The 16067-nt window shown below is 48.9% G+C and overlaps 1 protein-coding gene across 1 annotated transcript in view; it reads right to left on the bottom strand.

Moving 5' to 3' along the window:
- The window catches only part of LCAT (lecithin-cholesterol acyltransferase), a 474689-nt gene that overhangs the window by 101060 nt on the left and 357562 nt on the right, over positions 1 to 16067 (bottom strand). Inside the window, exon 4 of the mRNA XM_085638505.1 lies at positions 6043 to 6138. Coding sequence (XP_085494631.1) covers positions 6043 to 6138 — 96 coding nt within the window. The remainder of the gene's footprint in view (positions 1 to 6042; positions 6139 to 16067) is intronic.

Here is a 16067-nt window from a genome sequence, read left to right as displayed (position 1 = left end):
GAGAGTGTGAAGCACAGGGCACTTTGTAATCCCATATATGTTCAAACGATGATGACATTGATGGACAGGCATTGGTACATACTTTGATGTGTGGACATTTTAATGTAATTTTTAACCTTTTAGCCACCACTTAGCTAGTGCAGTCAACTGGCTTTTGAAACATTTGCTTGTATCCTATGATTTGCACCAGACTTAGCACTGTACTCCCCACAGAGCATAGTACTTTAAAATGAATGTAGTACAGTAAACAATGTTATCTTATGTAGTTTAGTAGGTGTCACTGGACTTAATTAACTTTAATCAACCAACCAGCTGTACAGCTGTAGAAATTCTGTGCCAAAATTGCAGACCTGCTGAGGTCTATTTGGTAAATAATTTTATGATCATTAAGTTACTGTAATTCTGCACATCCATTTTTTATATTGGAAATCAGTCTTTTATGTGTTTTTAGTAGATTTTAATGAGGATTATGTGTTTGATTTGTGTATTTCTTTTTTTAAAACATTTGTTTGCACTTTAACAGTCTTAATTGTCTAAATAAAGTAAGGTAAATTGTCTATTTGCACATACTAACAAAATGATTTATAAATAATAGGATTATGTTACTTTCCCTGTAAGCATCTGTTCATGGCATGGAGTGCTGTAGATTTACATGCTCTGAAAACTCCTGCCATCTAGTGTTGGGTCCGAATGTGTGCAAGATGTTTTTCTTTAAAGAAGTCGCTCGAGTCACGAGGTAAAGTGACTCCTCCTCTTGATGCTAATGTGCATGGGCATCGACTCCAGATTGTTTTCCTGCAGTCTGGTGAGAATGGAGTGTAAGTAACCGTTTGTTACAGTACCTACTTGCAATATCATATGCATGGTCATCTCTTTACTGTCACAGGTGTCCAGGGAGGAGGGCAGGCACATGTGAATCTATAGCACTACATGCCATGAACAGTTGTTTACAGGGTAAGTAACATAATCGGTTCTATGGCATATGTGGCTGTAGATACACATGCTCTGCATAGACTATAAAGCAGTGCCCTCCAGAAAATGGTGACAACCTGTGGGTATTGTAGTTGTTTGGAAAAGGTTGCGTAGCACTGCCTGTCCTACATTTGTTTGTTGGTGTGCTAATACATCCACACAGTAATGTTTAGGGAAAGTGTGTATGGTTGACCATGTAGCTGCTTTACGAATCTCAGCTAATGGTATATTGTTAAGAAAAGCCACAGATGCTCCTATTTTGTGGGTAGAGTGTGCTCTAAGAGGTGTGGGCAAAGTTATTTTAGCTTTGATGTAACATGTCTGAATGCATTAAATTATCCATCTAGAAATACCTGATTTTGATATTGGCTTTCCTATGTGAGGGGGCAAAAAAGCCATAAAGAGTTGCCTAGTTTCCCAAAACTCTTTAGTTCTGTTAATATAGCACATTAAAGTTCTTTTAACATCTAGCGCATGAAGTGATCTTTCTATAACTGAATCAGGTTGCAGAAAGAAGGCAGGTAATTCAACTGACTGATTTAGGTGAAAAGTTGAAACTACCTTTGGAAGGAATTTTAGGTTAATTGAAGGACTACCCTGTCTCTGTGTAGTTGGAAGAACTTTTTTTCCAAGGTTAGTGACTGAAGCTGACTGACATGTCTAAGAGAAGTGATGGCTACTAAAAAGGCCAATTTTCCAAGATAGGAACTGGAGAGGGCAATAATGCAAGCGTTCAAATGGCAGACCCACAAGTCTGCTGGGTGCAATGTTGAGATTTCAAGCAAGTGCAGTGGGAACCCTGGGTGGAATTACTCTATGAGGCCTTCCATGAATGCCTTAATAACTGGCCTCTCAAATAGTAATAAATCTTGTCTGTTTTGCAGGTAAGCAGCTACCTCAGCTAGATGCAAGGGTATTGAAGGGTACCATAGTCCAGAAGTTTGCAAAAGCAGTAGATAGCAGACAAAGTTTTGCACAGTTGCATGAAACGGGTCGATGTGTTTACCAAAGCAGTAGAAACAAACATTTTCTACTTCGCAGCATAACACGCCCTGGATGTGGGTTTATGAGCCTCTAAGAGAATGGTTGAATGGTCCTACATTCTGGTGGGAAATTTAGGTATCCAAATTCTATGACCTCAGGAGCCAAATCACATGGAAGAGTCCCTTTGGATTTGGGTGCTTGACTTCTCAATGATTCTGAGTGAGAAGATCCGAATTAAGGGGAAGCTTCTTGTGTGCACAACTGAAAGCTCGAGTAGTGTGGTGAACCATGGTTGTTGAGTCCAAGAGGGAGCTACCATAATGAGGGTGAGAGATGTTTGCCTGTGCCTCCGAACCACAAACGAAAGAAGAGGGAGAGGTGGAAAAGTGTAGGCAAATATGCCTGACTAGTTCATCCATAGGCCATTGCCCGTGGATAGTGTGTGGCAGCCTGGAGACAACGTTTTGGCATTTTATGTTGTCTGCAGTTGCGAACAGGACTGTCTGTGGAAACCCCCACCTGTGGAAGTATGGGAGGAGGACTCTGGAGTGGAGTTTCTACTCGTGGACTTGTTGCTGCATCCTGCTGAGGAGGTTGGCGAAGTTGTTGTCCATCCCTGGGAGGTGTTCTGGTAACAGGTGAATGTTGTGACTTATTACCCAATGCCAAATCATCTGAGATAGGCGCGATAACCATAGAGTGTTTCCCCCTTGTTTTTGTAGATAGAACATGGCTGAGGTGTTATCCATTAGGTCCAAGACAACTTTGTCTTTCAGATGGACTAGGAATGCTTTCAATGCTAGGTGAACTGCTTGAAGCTCTAGGTAGTTGATGTGGAGTGTTTGGCGTCCCAGAGACTTTGAACTTTGAGATCCTGTAGCTGTGCACCTCATCGTGTAAGGGATACGTCCACTGTGAGAACAGGGGCGAGGAACGGCCACCCTTTTGAGTATTCCACCACTGCAGAGAGTGATGTGTGTGGCTGTTTACCAACACTAGATCTTGTAGTTGACCCTGTGACTGAGACAATTGACTCACCAGACATTCCTGCAGCAACCATTTATGTAGTCTCGCATGTGGCACTATTGCAATACAAGACGCCATCATGCCTAGAAGTTGTTAAACTATTCCGACTGTTGTGTGCTGATTGGGGTGAAATTGATGTAGCAGCGCTGTAAAATTGTGAATCCTGACTGTATTTGTGTAGGCTAATCCGAACTGCGTGTTGAGAATAGCCCCTAGATTAGGGTGAATCTGTGAAGGTGGAAGGTGTGACTTTTGAATTTTGACTGCAAACCTCAATTGATGAAGTGGTTGAGCGGTCTGAGTATGTTGTAGACATAACTGAAGGATACTGGCTTTGACGGGGCAATCATCCAGATACTCGAAGACATGAATACTCTGTCTGCATAGATGTTCTGCAACTACCATTAGACATTTGGTAAACACGTTGGGTGTGGTATTGACTGAGTGGAAGCACTTTGAACTGATAATATGTACCTGCTATGAGGAAGCTTGATGTATTGGGATGTGAAAGTTAGTCAAGTGTAGATATAAAGTCTCCTTGTTGTATTAGAGGAATCATTCCTGAAGAGTTACCATGTGGAAGTGCTCTGAGTGGATGTATTGACTTAACGGTCTGAGGTCTAATAAAGGCTTAAGTGAACCATATTTTTGGGGAATGTGGAAGTATAGAGAGTATGCTCCCGAACCTTGTTGTGCTAGAGCAGTGCATTTCATTGTATTATTTAAAAATACGACGATCTATTTATCAGGCAGGACAGTCCTGCGCATGTTAGTGACGCTGTACCTGTTCCTGCAGAAGAGGAAGAGCATCGTGTAACGGCGCCTCGTGGTGCATGGGTGTGCGAGCGCAATCAGCTGTCAGCTGCGCACGCACAGGGCACGTCGCCGTGAGGGAGTAGGGATGCGGCTGTCCTGCTGCTGTATACCTGTGGCCCAGGCTGCAGGAGAGTCGGCCACGAGAGCGGGAGCGTGGAGAAGATCCCCTGTGGGGCACCGGAGCTGGCAGCTGGTTTACTGCTGTGCAGGGGGCGGGCCTGAACAGTGGAGATACTGGGGTGCTGCAGCCTAGCACACTCAGAACGTGATTGACCAGGGGTCTGCTGAAGAAACTGACAAGGTAGTTTGTGAACATTATCCATGCTGTATGGAGTGGAGGAAAAAGTAAGGAACTCAGCCCAAAAGTGGAACTAACAGGTAAGGGAGTAGTCAAGTGTTACATGAGTGTTTCGTTGTTTGCATGTTTCTGCCTCTGTACATGTTTCTGTGTTTGCCGGTGGTCATGTGTGTGCCCATGCTTGTGTATGGCTTTGTTTGTGTGTGTGTTTGACAGAGACATTTCCTGCTGTTGAGTCCCCCACCTGTTTATGGTGTCACCACCTGTTGTATAGTGTCTTTCTCTGGCATATTAGATCCCCCATGGCATTTGAAGCTACTCACAGACCCTGCTGGCCGTCAGTTCCTTTTCGGTCACATCAGGCATATGATCAACCTTCATGGCAGCCATAGATAGACCATCCCTCCTAGGCAGTGGTGCAAAACCAGCCACCTTGGCAACACCAGGAATCTTGTTGTAACGAACCACTGGCATAGAGAGACCATTGAAGCTGTAAATTTGCTCTCAGTTGAACTCAGCGGAGAAGCCTAGAATAGGCTCTGCGTCCTCAGCATAATGCAGCCTTTGCTGACATTTTGTGATTAACCCTGCTAGAATGTAGGCACCCCTGAAATTCAGTATCTATCACCGGCAGAAAAGGGGCGTCCTCAACATCTGGTGGCCAACCCTGGGATCTGGTAACCACAACACTCACTCATAAAGGGCAAAATGTTTTGGAAATTTATGTGTGTTATCTTGCAAATCATATATTTTTAAAAATATCAATGAAAGGTTTTAGTGAGATAGGTTGCTTCCCAATACATTTTGTTATTTGCAATTTCTATGACATATGTATTTGTCTTTATCTCTTATATGCAGTTAATTTAACCTCCGGTTTGCTAGTAAAACTGAATTACCTTGCCGCGAAATGATACATGTCTAAAAATGCAGTTAATTTAACATCTGGTTTGCTATTAAAACTGAATTACTGTGTCGCGAACTGATGCATGTCTAAAAAGTGTGTCACCAATATGAAAAGTTTGGAAAGCTATGTGCTAGAGGAACAGGCTCGATGGCTCCTTTTTGCAAGAGAGCCTGTACTTCTTGTTTGAGCAAGGTTTGGTGTTGTTTGGAAAGTATTTGCCTGCAAGGTGGGATGTTTGGAGATGTTTTGGTGAACTCCAGAAAATAGCCATGTTGGAAATATAATAAGCCACAGTACCAAAGCACTCAGTAAGTAGACCAACAAAGAAAATTTAAAGCCTTATAATGCTTGATCAGTTATTTGAAGACAGAAGCGAGATGATTGCGGTCTGTAAACGTGTATTTGCAAACAGGGAAAGACAGACGACATGTGTTAAATCACGAGGTGACTTCTTCAAGGCTACAAACTAATTTCTTGGTCAAAAGTTGCACAGCTTAACCAACATAGTAACTTGGTGCACTAAAAAGTGAATAGTTGAGAAGATAATCAAAATTCCTGGAGTTCACTGGGGATTGTGTAACTCGTTAGCATGGAGGAGTCGCGCTTGTTATCGTAAATAACCAGACAAATCGCTTCACCAACTAAGAACGGCCATGCACCATCACCCACAGAATCGAGCCGGGTGAGGTTTCGGGAATATGTCACAAAAGTGCTATGAATCTTCCTCAAATACTAATGACTGGAGCTATTCTTGATTCTTTAGCAGTTGAAAAAAGCAAAGCTAGCACTTGCTCCTCACGTCACTTGTTCATGGTCTTTATTTGCAGTACATGTAGATGTTTGAGTATGTACATTTAGATGTAGGAGATAAAGATAGACAGAAAAACACACTCCTTGATGCACATGGAGGCCTTATCTTCCAGAAAGTTGGGTGATGTGTCTAAATGAATGATGTGGTACCAATCTTGCATACTTCAAGGCTCTACACCCATATCTAGGCTTTTTCATGTTAAATAGAAAACATGCTGATTTTGAGTCTTACTTGGAGCTAGCCGCCAGTCATACGGGGCAGCACGAACGGTCTCATCTCGCACATAGCCGTTATTCACCAGGTTCTGTACCAGCGTGTGCATATAACCTGTAAAGAGAAATTAATTGTTACATGGAACAGCGATTTTCAGCCCCCCCTTTTTTTTTAAAACCAGAATTACTAATCAACCTTTTATTAATTATGTAAAAAGAGTGCCAAAAATTAGGCTTTTAGATTTGCAGAGAACTGATCTGTTTCAAATTATTTTTTATGCTCAATACAGAGTAAATCAACACTGTATTTCAGTGATACATGAGTATTTATCATGACATATCAACATACGCATAGCTGAATAGCATTACATGTAAAGTATCATTAGAAACTGGTGCTACATAAGCGTCTACATCAAAACACCTCATCTTAATAGGGTACATTATATGATACATATCAATATGCACTTGTGTGAATTTAAATGTAGATATTAACAAAGTGGTTCCATAACTTGGGTTGGGAAGAAGCAAGGAGTAATGTTGCATGCGTTCCTGAAGCATTGTTGCCGAACATCAAATAGATAATCTATGATGCAGATCGAGAGGTTAGACCTCAACACCACCCATTTGGGAGCCAGAAGAAGGGATGAAGTTATAAAACGCCTCATGAGGAGGGGGGACTTTGATGTACCTTAATAATGACATGAAGGAAACTCCTCTGGATCTGTACTATTTTGCCCAGTTCCTCATTGACATTCACCCCAGTATTTGGTCACCTTGGGACATCCCCAGGCCAGGTGGATAAAGTACACATTTTTCACGGTGACACATATGTTATGTTAACAATTTTGTAAAGATCCCGGTTACTCCATACAGAGTATCCCAGCGCTAGGAATCCTTCCCTAAGATGGTCAAAAACATAATGCACTTAATGTCCACTGGCAGACCAATTACACTCATTTTCGCAGGCGCATGAAAGAATCATTAAATAAACTTGAAATTAGATAGCTGGTGTCAGCAGTTCTGAGAGATTTATTGTGTTTGTAAACAGCAATATCTCCATTGGTTATCTCATAGTGCTTGTCGTTGGTTAGAATCATTGATGTGTTAGGCGCTACAGGATGTTCCATTGGTCTGCATCTGTGCCTTTTTATAGAGTTGTGATATAATGTGTTCTGTGCTTGAATTGCTGATTGTTTCTTTCAGTTCTTTCAACTCATTTGGTCCCTCTGGGTGCACCTCTATCTGTCTCGAATTGCTTAGGAGTTATATCTATCCTTAGTTTTGCAGTTGTTGTGTGGGCTTTTGTTCTCTGAGATCTCTGGGCTGTCGTCTGTCCCCAAGCACTTATAGTGCATTGCACCAGATCCATCCTGTCAGGGTCAACCGCTAGGGCACAGAGCAATGGCTTGGAGAGGGCATGACTACCCAGGCAACATAAAAATATATTTTGAGATCTGGGACTCCAAAACTTCCTGCCTCTTATGGCAGCATCACAATGTCCCATCTCACCCAGGGTTGCTTTCTTGCCCATACCAGCCTTGTTCTGAGAATTTTACATTAGTCAAAGAAAACATTAATCAATCAAAACTATACATATAAAGCATGGCTTATCACCCGTGAGAGTATCTAGTCACTGGGCTGAGGGTCTCAGTCGAAGAGCCAGGTCTGGAGTCGCTTCTTGAGGTCTGCCAAGGAGTGTGGTGTTCGAATGTGGAGGGGAAAAGCGTTTCAGGATTTGGCGGCGAGTTGGGAGAAGGATCAACCTCCTGTGTGGCAGCAGCGGCTTCACTGTGTCATTGTAAGGGAGAGGTGAGTGGAGTAAAACTTTCTGAATGGTTGGTTTAAGTTCAGGCGGTGATTCATTTATGCCAGTCGTTGGTCGTGAAGGGATTTGTAAGGGTGGGTCAGGAGCTTGAAGTGACATCTCTTCTGGATGGGGAGACAATGAAGATCTCTCAGGTGCTGGGAGATGTGGGTCCTTTTGGGAAAGTTGAGGATCAGTCTGGCTGTTGCATTCTGGATTGTCTGGAGTCTTCTCATGAGTTCTCTGGTGGAGCCTCCATAGAGTGAGTTGCCATAGCCCAGACAGCTGGTGATGAGGGGCTGCAATACTGTTTTCATGGTGATGGTGGGTAGCCACTTGAAGATTCTGCAGAGCATGCCAAGCATGTGGATGCAGGCTGAGGAGACGGTGTTGACCTGCTATTTCATAGAGAGTTCGCTGCCAAGGATAATGCTGAGATTACGAGCGTGATCTTAAGGAGTGGGGTTGTGTCAAGAATTCCTGTCATGCGAGGGAAGGAAAACACGCCCTTATGTAAACAGGAGAGCTGTTACATAACTCAAGGAAAACACACCCTTATGTAAACAGGAGAGCTGTTACATAACTCAAGGAAAACACGCCCTTATGTAAACAGGAGAGCTGTTACATAACTCAAGGAAAACACGCCCTATAAAGAGAGGAACCGGGAGGTACAACGCTGTCGGATATTGTGTTTACACCGACGTACCTGCTTAGTGAAGAGCAGTGTTCCGGAGTGGTGCTCCAGTAAGGCAAGAACGGAGGTTGGTCGAGTCGTTACTCCCTGGGCCGTGTCTTGCCCCATCGTCACCTGTGAAGGACCCGGAAGCTCTACCGGATAACCATTGAGCTTCGCGTTTTGACTTGGCTGAGTCAAAGCGCAGTGCGCTTTTGCTGGTTGGAGTCGTAACTCCCAGCCCGACCAGAGATACAGGGACTGCCAGCTGTAACGCACACCAGGAGGTGTTTGCCGCGTTACAGACTCGGAAGTCCACAGGATCGATCGAGCGGCTGCTCTCGGTTCAGTCTTCTTTGCTTGTGATTGGGGTATCGGTGACGCATCACCAGGAGGTGACTCCGCGTCCCGGTGCAGTCTGAGGAAGAGGTTGAGCGGCTGCTCCCTTCAGGTAGAGACCCCGGCTGGGTGTTTCCCTGACTCCTCGATTCTCCCCAACACTCTTCGTGCCCCTCGCAGCCTACCGATTGGCATTGTCGGCCATTTCATTTCTGCCCTCTGTTGGCATACGCCGGGATCGGCGTATATGCAGAGGACGGTTAGGACCATCCGTGCTGTGGGCTGGTAACGTACTTAGCCTGGAGGATTCCAGTGACTATAACCTTTGTTTATTCCTTGTATTATTTTTGCCTTCATTAAAATAACTAAACCTTCACAAGTGGTTGCGTTCTCATTATCGTGTCTGTTAAACGATCCTGAGACGTTCAGGGCGTTACAGGTTGGTCCGAGTTCCGATGGCCTCCAGGAGTCATTCAAGTGGGATGTGTGGTTGCCAAAAATCAGCACTTCGGTTTTGTCTGTGATGAGCTTCAGGCAGTTGTCTCTCATCCAGGCTGAGATGTTCTTTATGCAGTTGGGGAAGTTGTTTTTAGTCATAGTGGTGTCTTCTGAGAGTGAGCGGACGAGTTGTGTGTCATTGGCGTAGGAGATAATGTTGATGTTGTGAGTTCTGATGATGTCTGCTTGCTGCATCATGTAGATGTTGGTGAGGGTGGGACTGATGGATGAGCCTTGCAGGATGCCGCAGGTGGTATGCTTGGGCTGTGAGGTGAAGGGAGAGATACTAATCCTCTGTGTGCGCTGCGTGAGGAAGGATGACATCCATCTAACAGTATTGTCCTTGATGCTGATCTGGGGCATGCGGTTGATATGTGTGTGATTGGAGACTGCATTGAAGGCAACAGAGAGGTGGAGAATGATCACGGTGGCTGCTTCCCCTCTGCTGAGTAGGGTACGGATGTTGTCTGTCACAGCGATCAGGGCTTTCTGAGTGCTGTGTTTGGCTCTGAATCCAGATTAGAAAGGGTTTAGATGGTTGCTTCACTTCAGATGTTTGGTGGGTCAAAGGTTGATGGCCTTCTCCAGGGCTTTGGCGGGGAATTGGATCAGCGAGATGGGGGCGATAGTTCTGGAGGAAGTTGGGTTCTGCAAAGGGTTTCTCGAGGAGGGGTCGGACCTCTGAGTTTTCCAGGCATCGGTGAAGGTGGCTATTGAAATGGAGGAGTAGAAGATGGTGGTGAGCTGGTGGCTGATCTTGTCACTTTACGAGGTTGAAGAGTAGATGGGGCACAGGATGGTGGGTGCACATGAGGGGATGAAGTTCATTAAGGCCTTGGTGTTCACTGTGCTGAGTTGTTCCCATGTGGTGAGTGGGTGGACGGTGTCTGTCTTCGCGGGAGTGGGGAGGCTGAGGAGGTTGGTGATTTGAGGCTTCAAGTTTCTGTAAATGGTGGTTATCTTGTTGTGGATATGGTCTGCAAGGGCATCGCAGAGCTCCTGTGAGGGTGAAGTTGAGTTTTCTGTGGCTGAGAGGCAGGTGAACTCTCTGATGATGGTGAAGAGTTCCTTGGTCTGCTTGGTGCTGGCCTCAATGCTGTGTGTAAGGGCTCTCTTTTTAGTTGTTTTAAGTAGGTGGTGGTAGTTGTTGAGGGCAGATCACTGTTGAATTTTGCTGGAGCACCATTTTCTTTCCAGGTGTTTGCATCTCCATTTCACCGTGCTGAGTTCTGGGGTGTACCAGCTGGCTCATTTGGTGGTTCCATGCATTTTCGATGGTTTGATCGTGGTTGACTTTGTTGGCGGTGCAGGTGATCCAAGAGTTGAAGTTCTCTACTGCTTGGTTCTGGTTGGTGGAGGCGCCGGGCTGGGAGAGGCTGAAGACGTTGGTCCATTAGTGCAGAGTGACCTTAGTCCAACTGTGGAAGGGGGTTATGTGGCGGTTGCAGATGATGTGGGGGGTTTCAGACCAGGTGAGTTCCATGGTATGGCTGTATCTGGTTCTGTTTCTGGATGTGAAGATGAGGTCCAGTGTGTGGCCAGCTCTGTGCCTGGGGTCTGAGACCAGCTAAGTGAGACCAATGTTGTCCATTGGTTCCAGGAGTTCGGTGGAGTTGGTTTCTGTGGGAAGAGGTATCATGAAATGTATATTCATCAACAGTTATAGTAGCTTTGGACAAATTACGATTTTTTTTTTTTTTTTTTTGAAACCGTTTATTGCAATCTCAAGAATATACAAGTATGGGCCCACAACCTTCCGGCCGGCCGCTAGAATGACAGGAGCATATGACATGTGTTCAAAAACACTTGGCGTTGCAGAAAAACAAAATCAGGAGGTATCAACGTCGTGGGCCACATCACTCTGACCCCACAATACGGTTTCATTTTATACGAACATGAAAACCACACCCGCAAGGCAACCCGCAATCGAAAGTAACAGCACGTGCTCCCCGAATGGGGGACCCCAGCCATCCACAGGAGTCTAAAGAGGGGAAGGGGAACAGATCGAGGACTGGGGGGACTCCGTGCTCGGGGCTAGGGAAAGGAGTCAACTAAGGGGACGGGGCTGGTGAGGCCGCAGGCAGCAGTGGCGGCGCGCAGATACCCCCGCGGTAGGCGTTCCAGGGGCCCCATACTGTCACCCATGCCCCAGGCTTCCCCCTCGCCACATACACCACCTTTTCTCGGAACATGCACCAATCCATGTGTTCTTTCCAGGCCGACACCGCCGGGGGCCTCTGGGATCCCCACAGTTGAGCAATGTCACGCTTAGCTATCATATATCCCAGAGTCACCCATCGCGTCTGCGGAACCGAGTAGTCAGTTGGTTCCCACACATTCAGCAGGCATCTCCTCGCTTCAGGCAGCAGCGCGACATGCGTAACCACTCGCAGGACCTCATGCACACCACGCCAGAATCGCTCCACCTTCGGGCATTCCCACAAAATATGCAAAAAAGTCGCCAAAGCACCACACCCACGCCTACACAACCCATCCTCAGCATAGCCCATACGCAGAAGCCTTGGCCCGTCATGTAAACCCGGTGGAGTATCTTAAGCTGGACGAAGCGAAGGCGAGCCGGTATGGCCACCTCCTTCGGAGAGGCCACCGCGGAAATCCAGTCTTCGTCGTCCAACTCCAGCCCGTCGGCAACCCAAGCCTCGCGGAGGCCAGTCAGCAAGCCCGAGCGGTCATTAATCAATTTTTTGTAATTAAGGGAGATCGTGCTGTCCGGAACGTGGCCATCCAGCACTCTATCCTCCAGGGGGGAAGACTCCGGGATGGAGGCGACGTCTGGGAAGACGGAGCCCAGTGCGTGACGGACCTGCAAGTACCGAAAGTATTCACTGCCCTGCAGCTGAAACTCCGTCTGCAGCGTCTCGAATGTTTTAAATCCCCCCCTCGTCCAGAGGTCCCCCACTTTACTGATGCCGATCGTGTCCCACTTCTCGAAGCCCTTCGAGGTCCACAGGGAGCCCAATCTCTCAGACGCGTACAACGGTGATGCCCGGGTCAAACGGTCCTTCCACCCCATAGCTGCGTTAGCCGCGTGCCATACTCGCACCATGACACGCGTAGGCCCCGTCAGGCGGGGGCCGGGCGCGCCAGAGTAGAGCGCTCGATTATAGTCGCCACCAGGCAGGAGCATCTTGTCCATTTCAAATGCCGGGTTTAAGGCGGGCCCGTAAAGGCCATGATTAATTGCAGCTAGCTGGGAGGCCCAGTAATACCGTTTAATATCCGGGAGGGCAATCCCCCCGTCGTACCATGGGAGCGTCAACTTCGCCAGGGCAATACGCGGCCTCCCGTCCCAGAACAGGCGGCGCTGTAGACTCTCCACCTCACGGAAGTAGCGCGCCGGGACTAAATCCATAGTATTCTGGAGAGCGTACAGGAAGCGTGGCAGCGACATCATCTTAAACAATGCCGCCCGGCCGAGCGGCGAAAGCGGCAGGCGCCACCAGCGCGCGACGTCCTCCTTCAAGCGCTGGAGGGGGGGAAGCAAATTCCGCTCGTAGCGGGCCTCCGGGTCCAGAGTAATATAAACCCCCAGGTACCGAAACCCCTGGGAGGCAATCTGGATCGGACAGCCCCGCGGGAGGACGGGAGCCTCCCCGGAAAGCACATACACACATGATTTAGCCCAGTTGATGACAAGGCCTGAGTTGCGGCCGAATGAGCGCAAAACATCAACCAGGACAATCAGTGATTTACGCGGGGAGGCTAGGTACAAAAGGATATCGTCAGCATATAGGGACACGCGGTCCTCATACTCGGGGGTCCAACGGAGACCACGGATGGAAGGGTGCCACCGCAGCCACTCCGCCAGGGGTTCCAAGGCCAGCGCGAACAGGAGCGGCGACAAGGGACAGCCCTGTCGCGTGCCCCGTCCCAGCTCGAATGGGACCGATACTCTTCCATTCACCACCACCTGCGCCAATGGGCCCGAATACAACAATTTGACCCAGCTGATGAACCCCGGGCCAAATCCAAACTTCGCCAGCATAGCCCAGATGTATGGCCACTCGAGCGTGTCAAACGCCATGGTGGCGTCTAAGGACGCCAGTATGGCCGGCTCCCGCACAAACGGGACACGCGCGAGCACACCGTGCAAGCGCCGCAGATTAAGGGCCGTGTTGCGATGGGGAATAAAGCCGGACTGGTCTTGGTGGACCAGATCGCCCATCACGCCGACCAGCCGGTTGGCTAGCACCTTGGCGAGGATTTTGGGCTCCGCATTCAAGAGCGAGATAGGCCGATAGGATGTAACCCGGTCTCGAGGTCTCCCTTCCTTGTGGATCACCACGATTGTAGCCAGACGTTGGTCCGGCGGGAGGGAGCCCAGCGAGTGGGCCGCCAGGAACATCGCACGGAGGTGGGGTGCCAGTACATCCGGTCGCAGCTTATACAACTCGATAGGGATGCCGTTCGGGCCCATGGCCTTGCCGGATGCGACCGAGCGTATGGCGAGGGCAATTTCGTCGGAGGTAGGAGCGGCATCTAACGACACCCTGTCCTCCACCGAAAGGGAAGGCAGCGCGATATCCCTAAGCAGGGCATGGGAATCCTTCTCCGAGCAGGGAGAAACCGGGGAATACACCTCGCAGAAATAATCCGCGAAACAAGAGACAATGTCTTCTGGCTCGGTGACACGCACACCATCCATCCTCTCAATCAGCGGGACCACACGACTCGCTCTCTCCTTTTTATCCAACCATGCAAGCATTTTACAAGCCATATCACCCACATCATACAGTCGCCCCTGTTGCTCTCTATAGAGGCCCCTGGCCGCCTCCGTGACGAGGGCCCTGTAGGCTGCCTGCTTAAGGTGTAGGACATGTAATGCAGCATCCGTCACCCCACCCTCTAGATCACCCTCCAATTCAGCGATTTCGGCCTCCACCCGGGTCACCTCCTCCTGCTCGCGCCTCCGGGCATGGGAGATAAAGGAGAGGGCCTCCCCTCTAAGAACTGTCTTGAAGGCTTCCCATAGGGAGATAGCCGAAAGGACGGACCCCACATTCTCATCGAAATACCGCTGCAAGGATTTAATCAAATCAGCGCGAATAGTGGGGTCGCGCAGGTACCAGGCGTTGATTGGAGCTACCCTGCCCTCCCCCCTCGGGAAGACATCAACGTGCAACAGGAGCGGGGAGTGATCTGAAATACCCCGCGCCAAATGGCGCACCTCTCCTACCCTCCCAACATAGGCCGCAGGGACAAGGACATAATCAAGCCGTGAGAGGCTACCATGGGCACCCGAGTGGAAAGTGTACTGCAGCTGCGTGGGATGTTTTAAGCGCCAGCAGTCCACCAATCCCAGTGTATCTAAGAAGCCGGACAGCCACGCCTGCGCCCGGGGGAGGTCCCTAGGGGGGTGACGATCCACGGTCCCAGAAACCACCGCATTGAAGTCCCCCCCAACCACCAGAAGCTCCCCCGGAAGGTCAAGGAGGAGGCGCCCTAGGTCTGCAAAAGTCGTAGACTGTAACCCCGGTGGGACGTACACTGATACAAAGACAACTACTTTACCCTCCATTCTCCCCACTAAGACAGTGTAGCGTCCCCTCTCATCATGGCGCAGCTCGTCTATTTCCAACGGGAGCGAGTTCTTCACCATGATGCCCACCCCCCGTGAGCCCGATGTGAAGCCCGAGTGGGCCACCAAGCGATAGCCACGCCGATTCATGGCACAGAAGGAATTACCAATAAGGTGTGTCTCCTGCAGAAAGACCACATCTGGCGAAAGTCGTTTCAAATACTGCAGGACCACACCTCGCTTAATCCTATCCCCCAGTCCGTTAACGTTCCAGGACAATAAAGTCAGGTCCCTACCCCCCATCACATACAGAAGCCATCATTCGTCCCCCCGAGAGCACCTTAAAAACACCAATACAATAAAGGGTTTGCCTTGCGGTAAAAACGAACAACACCCCACCCCAACCCACCCATCCCAACAGAACTCCCCCCTCCCTGCACCCCTGCATGAGCCCAAACAGCCCCCCCAAAGTGCAGTGTGCCTGTCGCTCCATGAATGAGTAAACTAACTAGTCCCCCAGAGGAGGAGGGAGAGCCCCCAAGAGACCCCGTACCACCTCCACAGGAGGGGGACTTAACGAACAGTCAAAAGTGACGACAATACTGTCCAGAGCGAGGCCTACTATTAGTCCCTCAGTCCTGATCCGGCGAGCCCTCCCTTCCAACCGCGCCCCCCCCACCCCCCCGGCCCCGATCTCCGGGCAAGGAGTCCAACCAGTCCCCGGCCGCCTCGGGACGATCAAAAAAGTGCGTGCGGCCATCCACCTCCACCCGCAACTTAGCTGGAAAAAGCATCGCATACTTGAGGTTCAGGTCCCGTAGACGACGTTTGACTCCGAGAAAGCTCAGTCTCTGCTTCTGGACCGCTGGGGTAAAATCAGGATAGAAGTTTACGTCCATATTGTCAAGTCTGACCGGTCCTTGTTGCCTAGAGGTCTGCAGGATAGCGTCTCTGTCCCGAAAGTTGAAAATCCGGGCAATGAGAGGCCTCGGAGGGGCTCCGGCCTTAGGTCTTCCTCCGGGAACCCTGTAGGCACGTTCCACCACAAAGAATTTACTCAGCCCCCGGGGCTGGAGATGAGTGAGAATTAGGTCTTCCACAAACAGGTCCGCCGCCGCCTCCTCGCGTCCCTCCGGCACCCCGACAATTCGGACATTGTTCCTCCGGGCCCGACCCTCGGAATCCTCCAGT

The sequence above is a fragment of the Triturus cristatus genome, chromosome 12 (genome assembly GCF_964204655.1).
Source record: "Triturus cristatus chromosome 12, aTriCri1.1, whole genome shotgun sequence".
Taxonomy (NCBI): Eukaryota; Metazoa; Chordata; class Amphibia; order Caudata; family Salamandridae; genus Triturus; species Triturus cristatus.
This window is presented reverse-complemented; position numbering and strand designations above follow the sequence as displayed.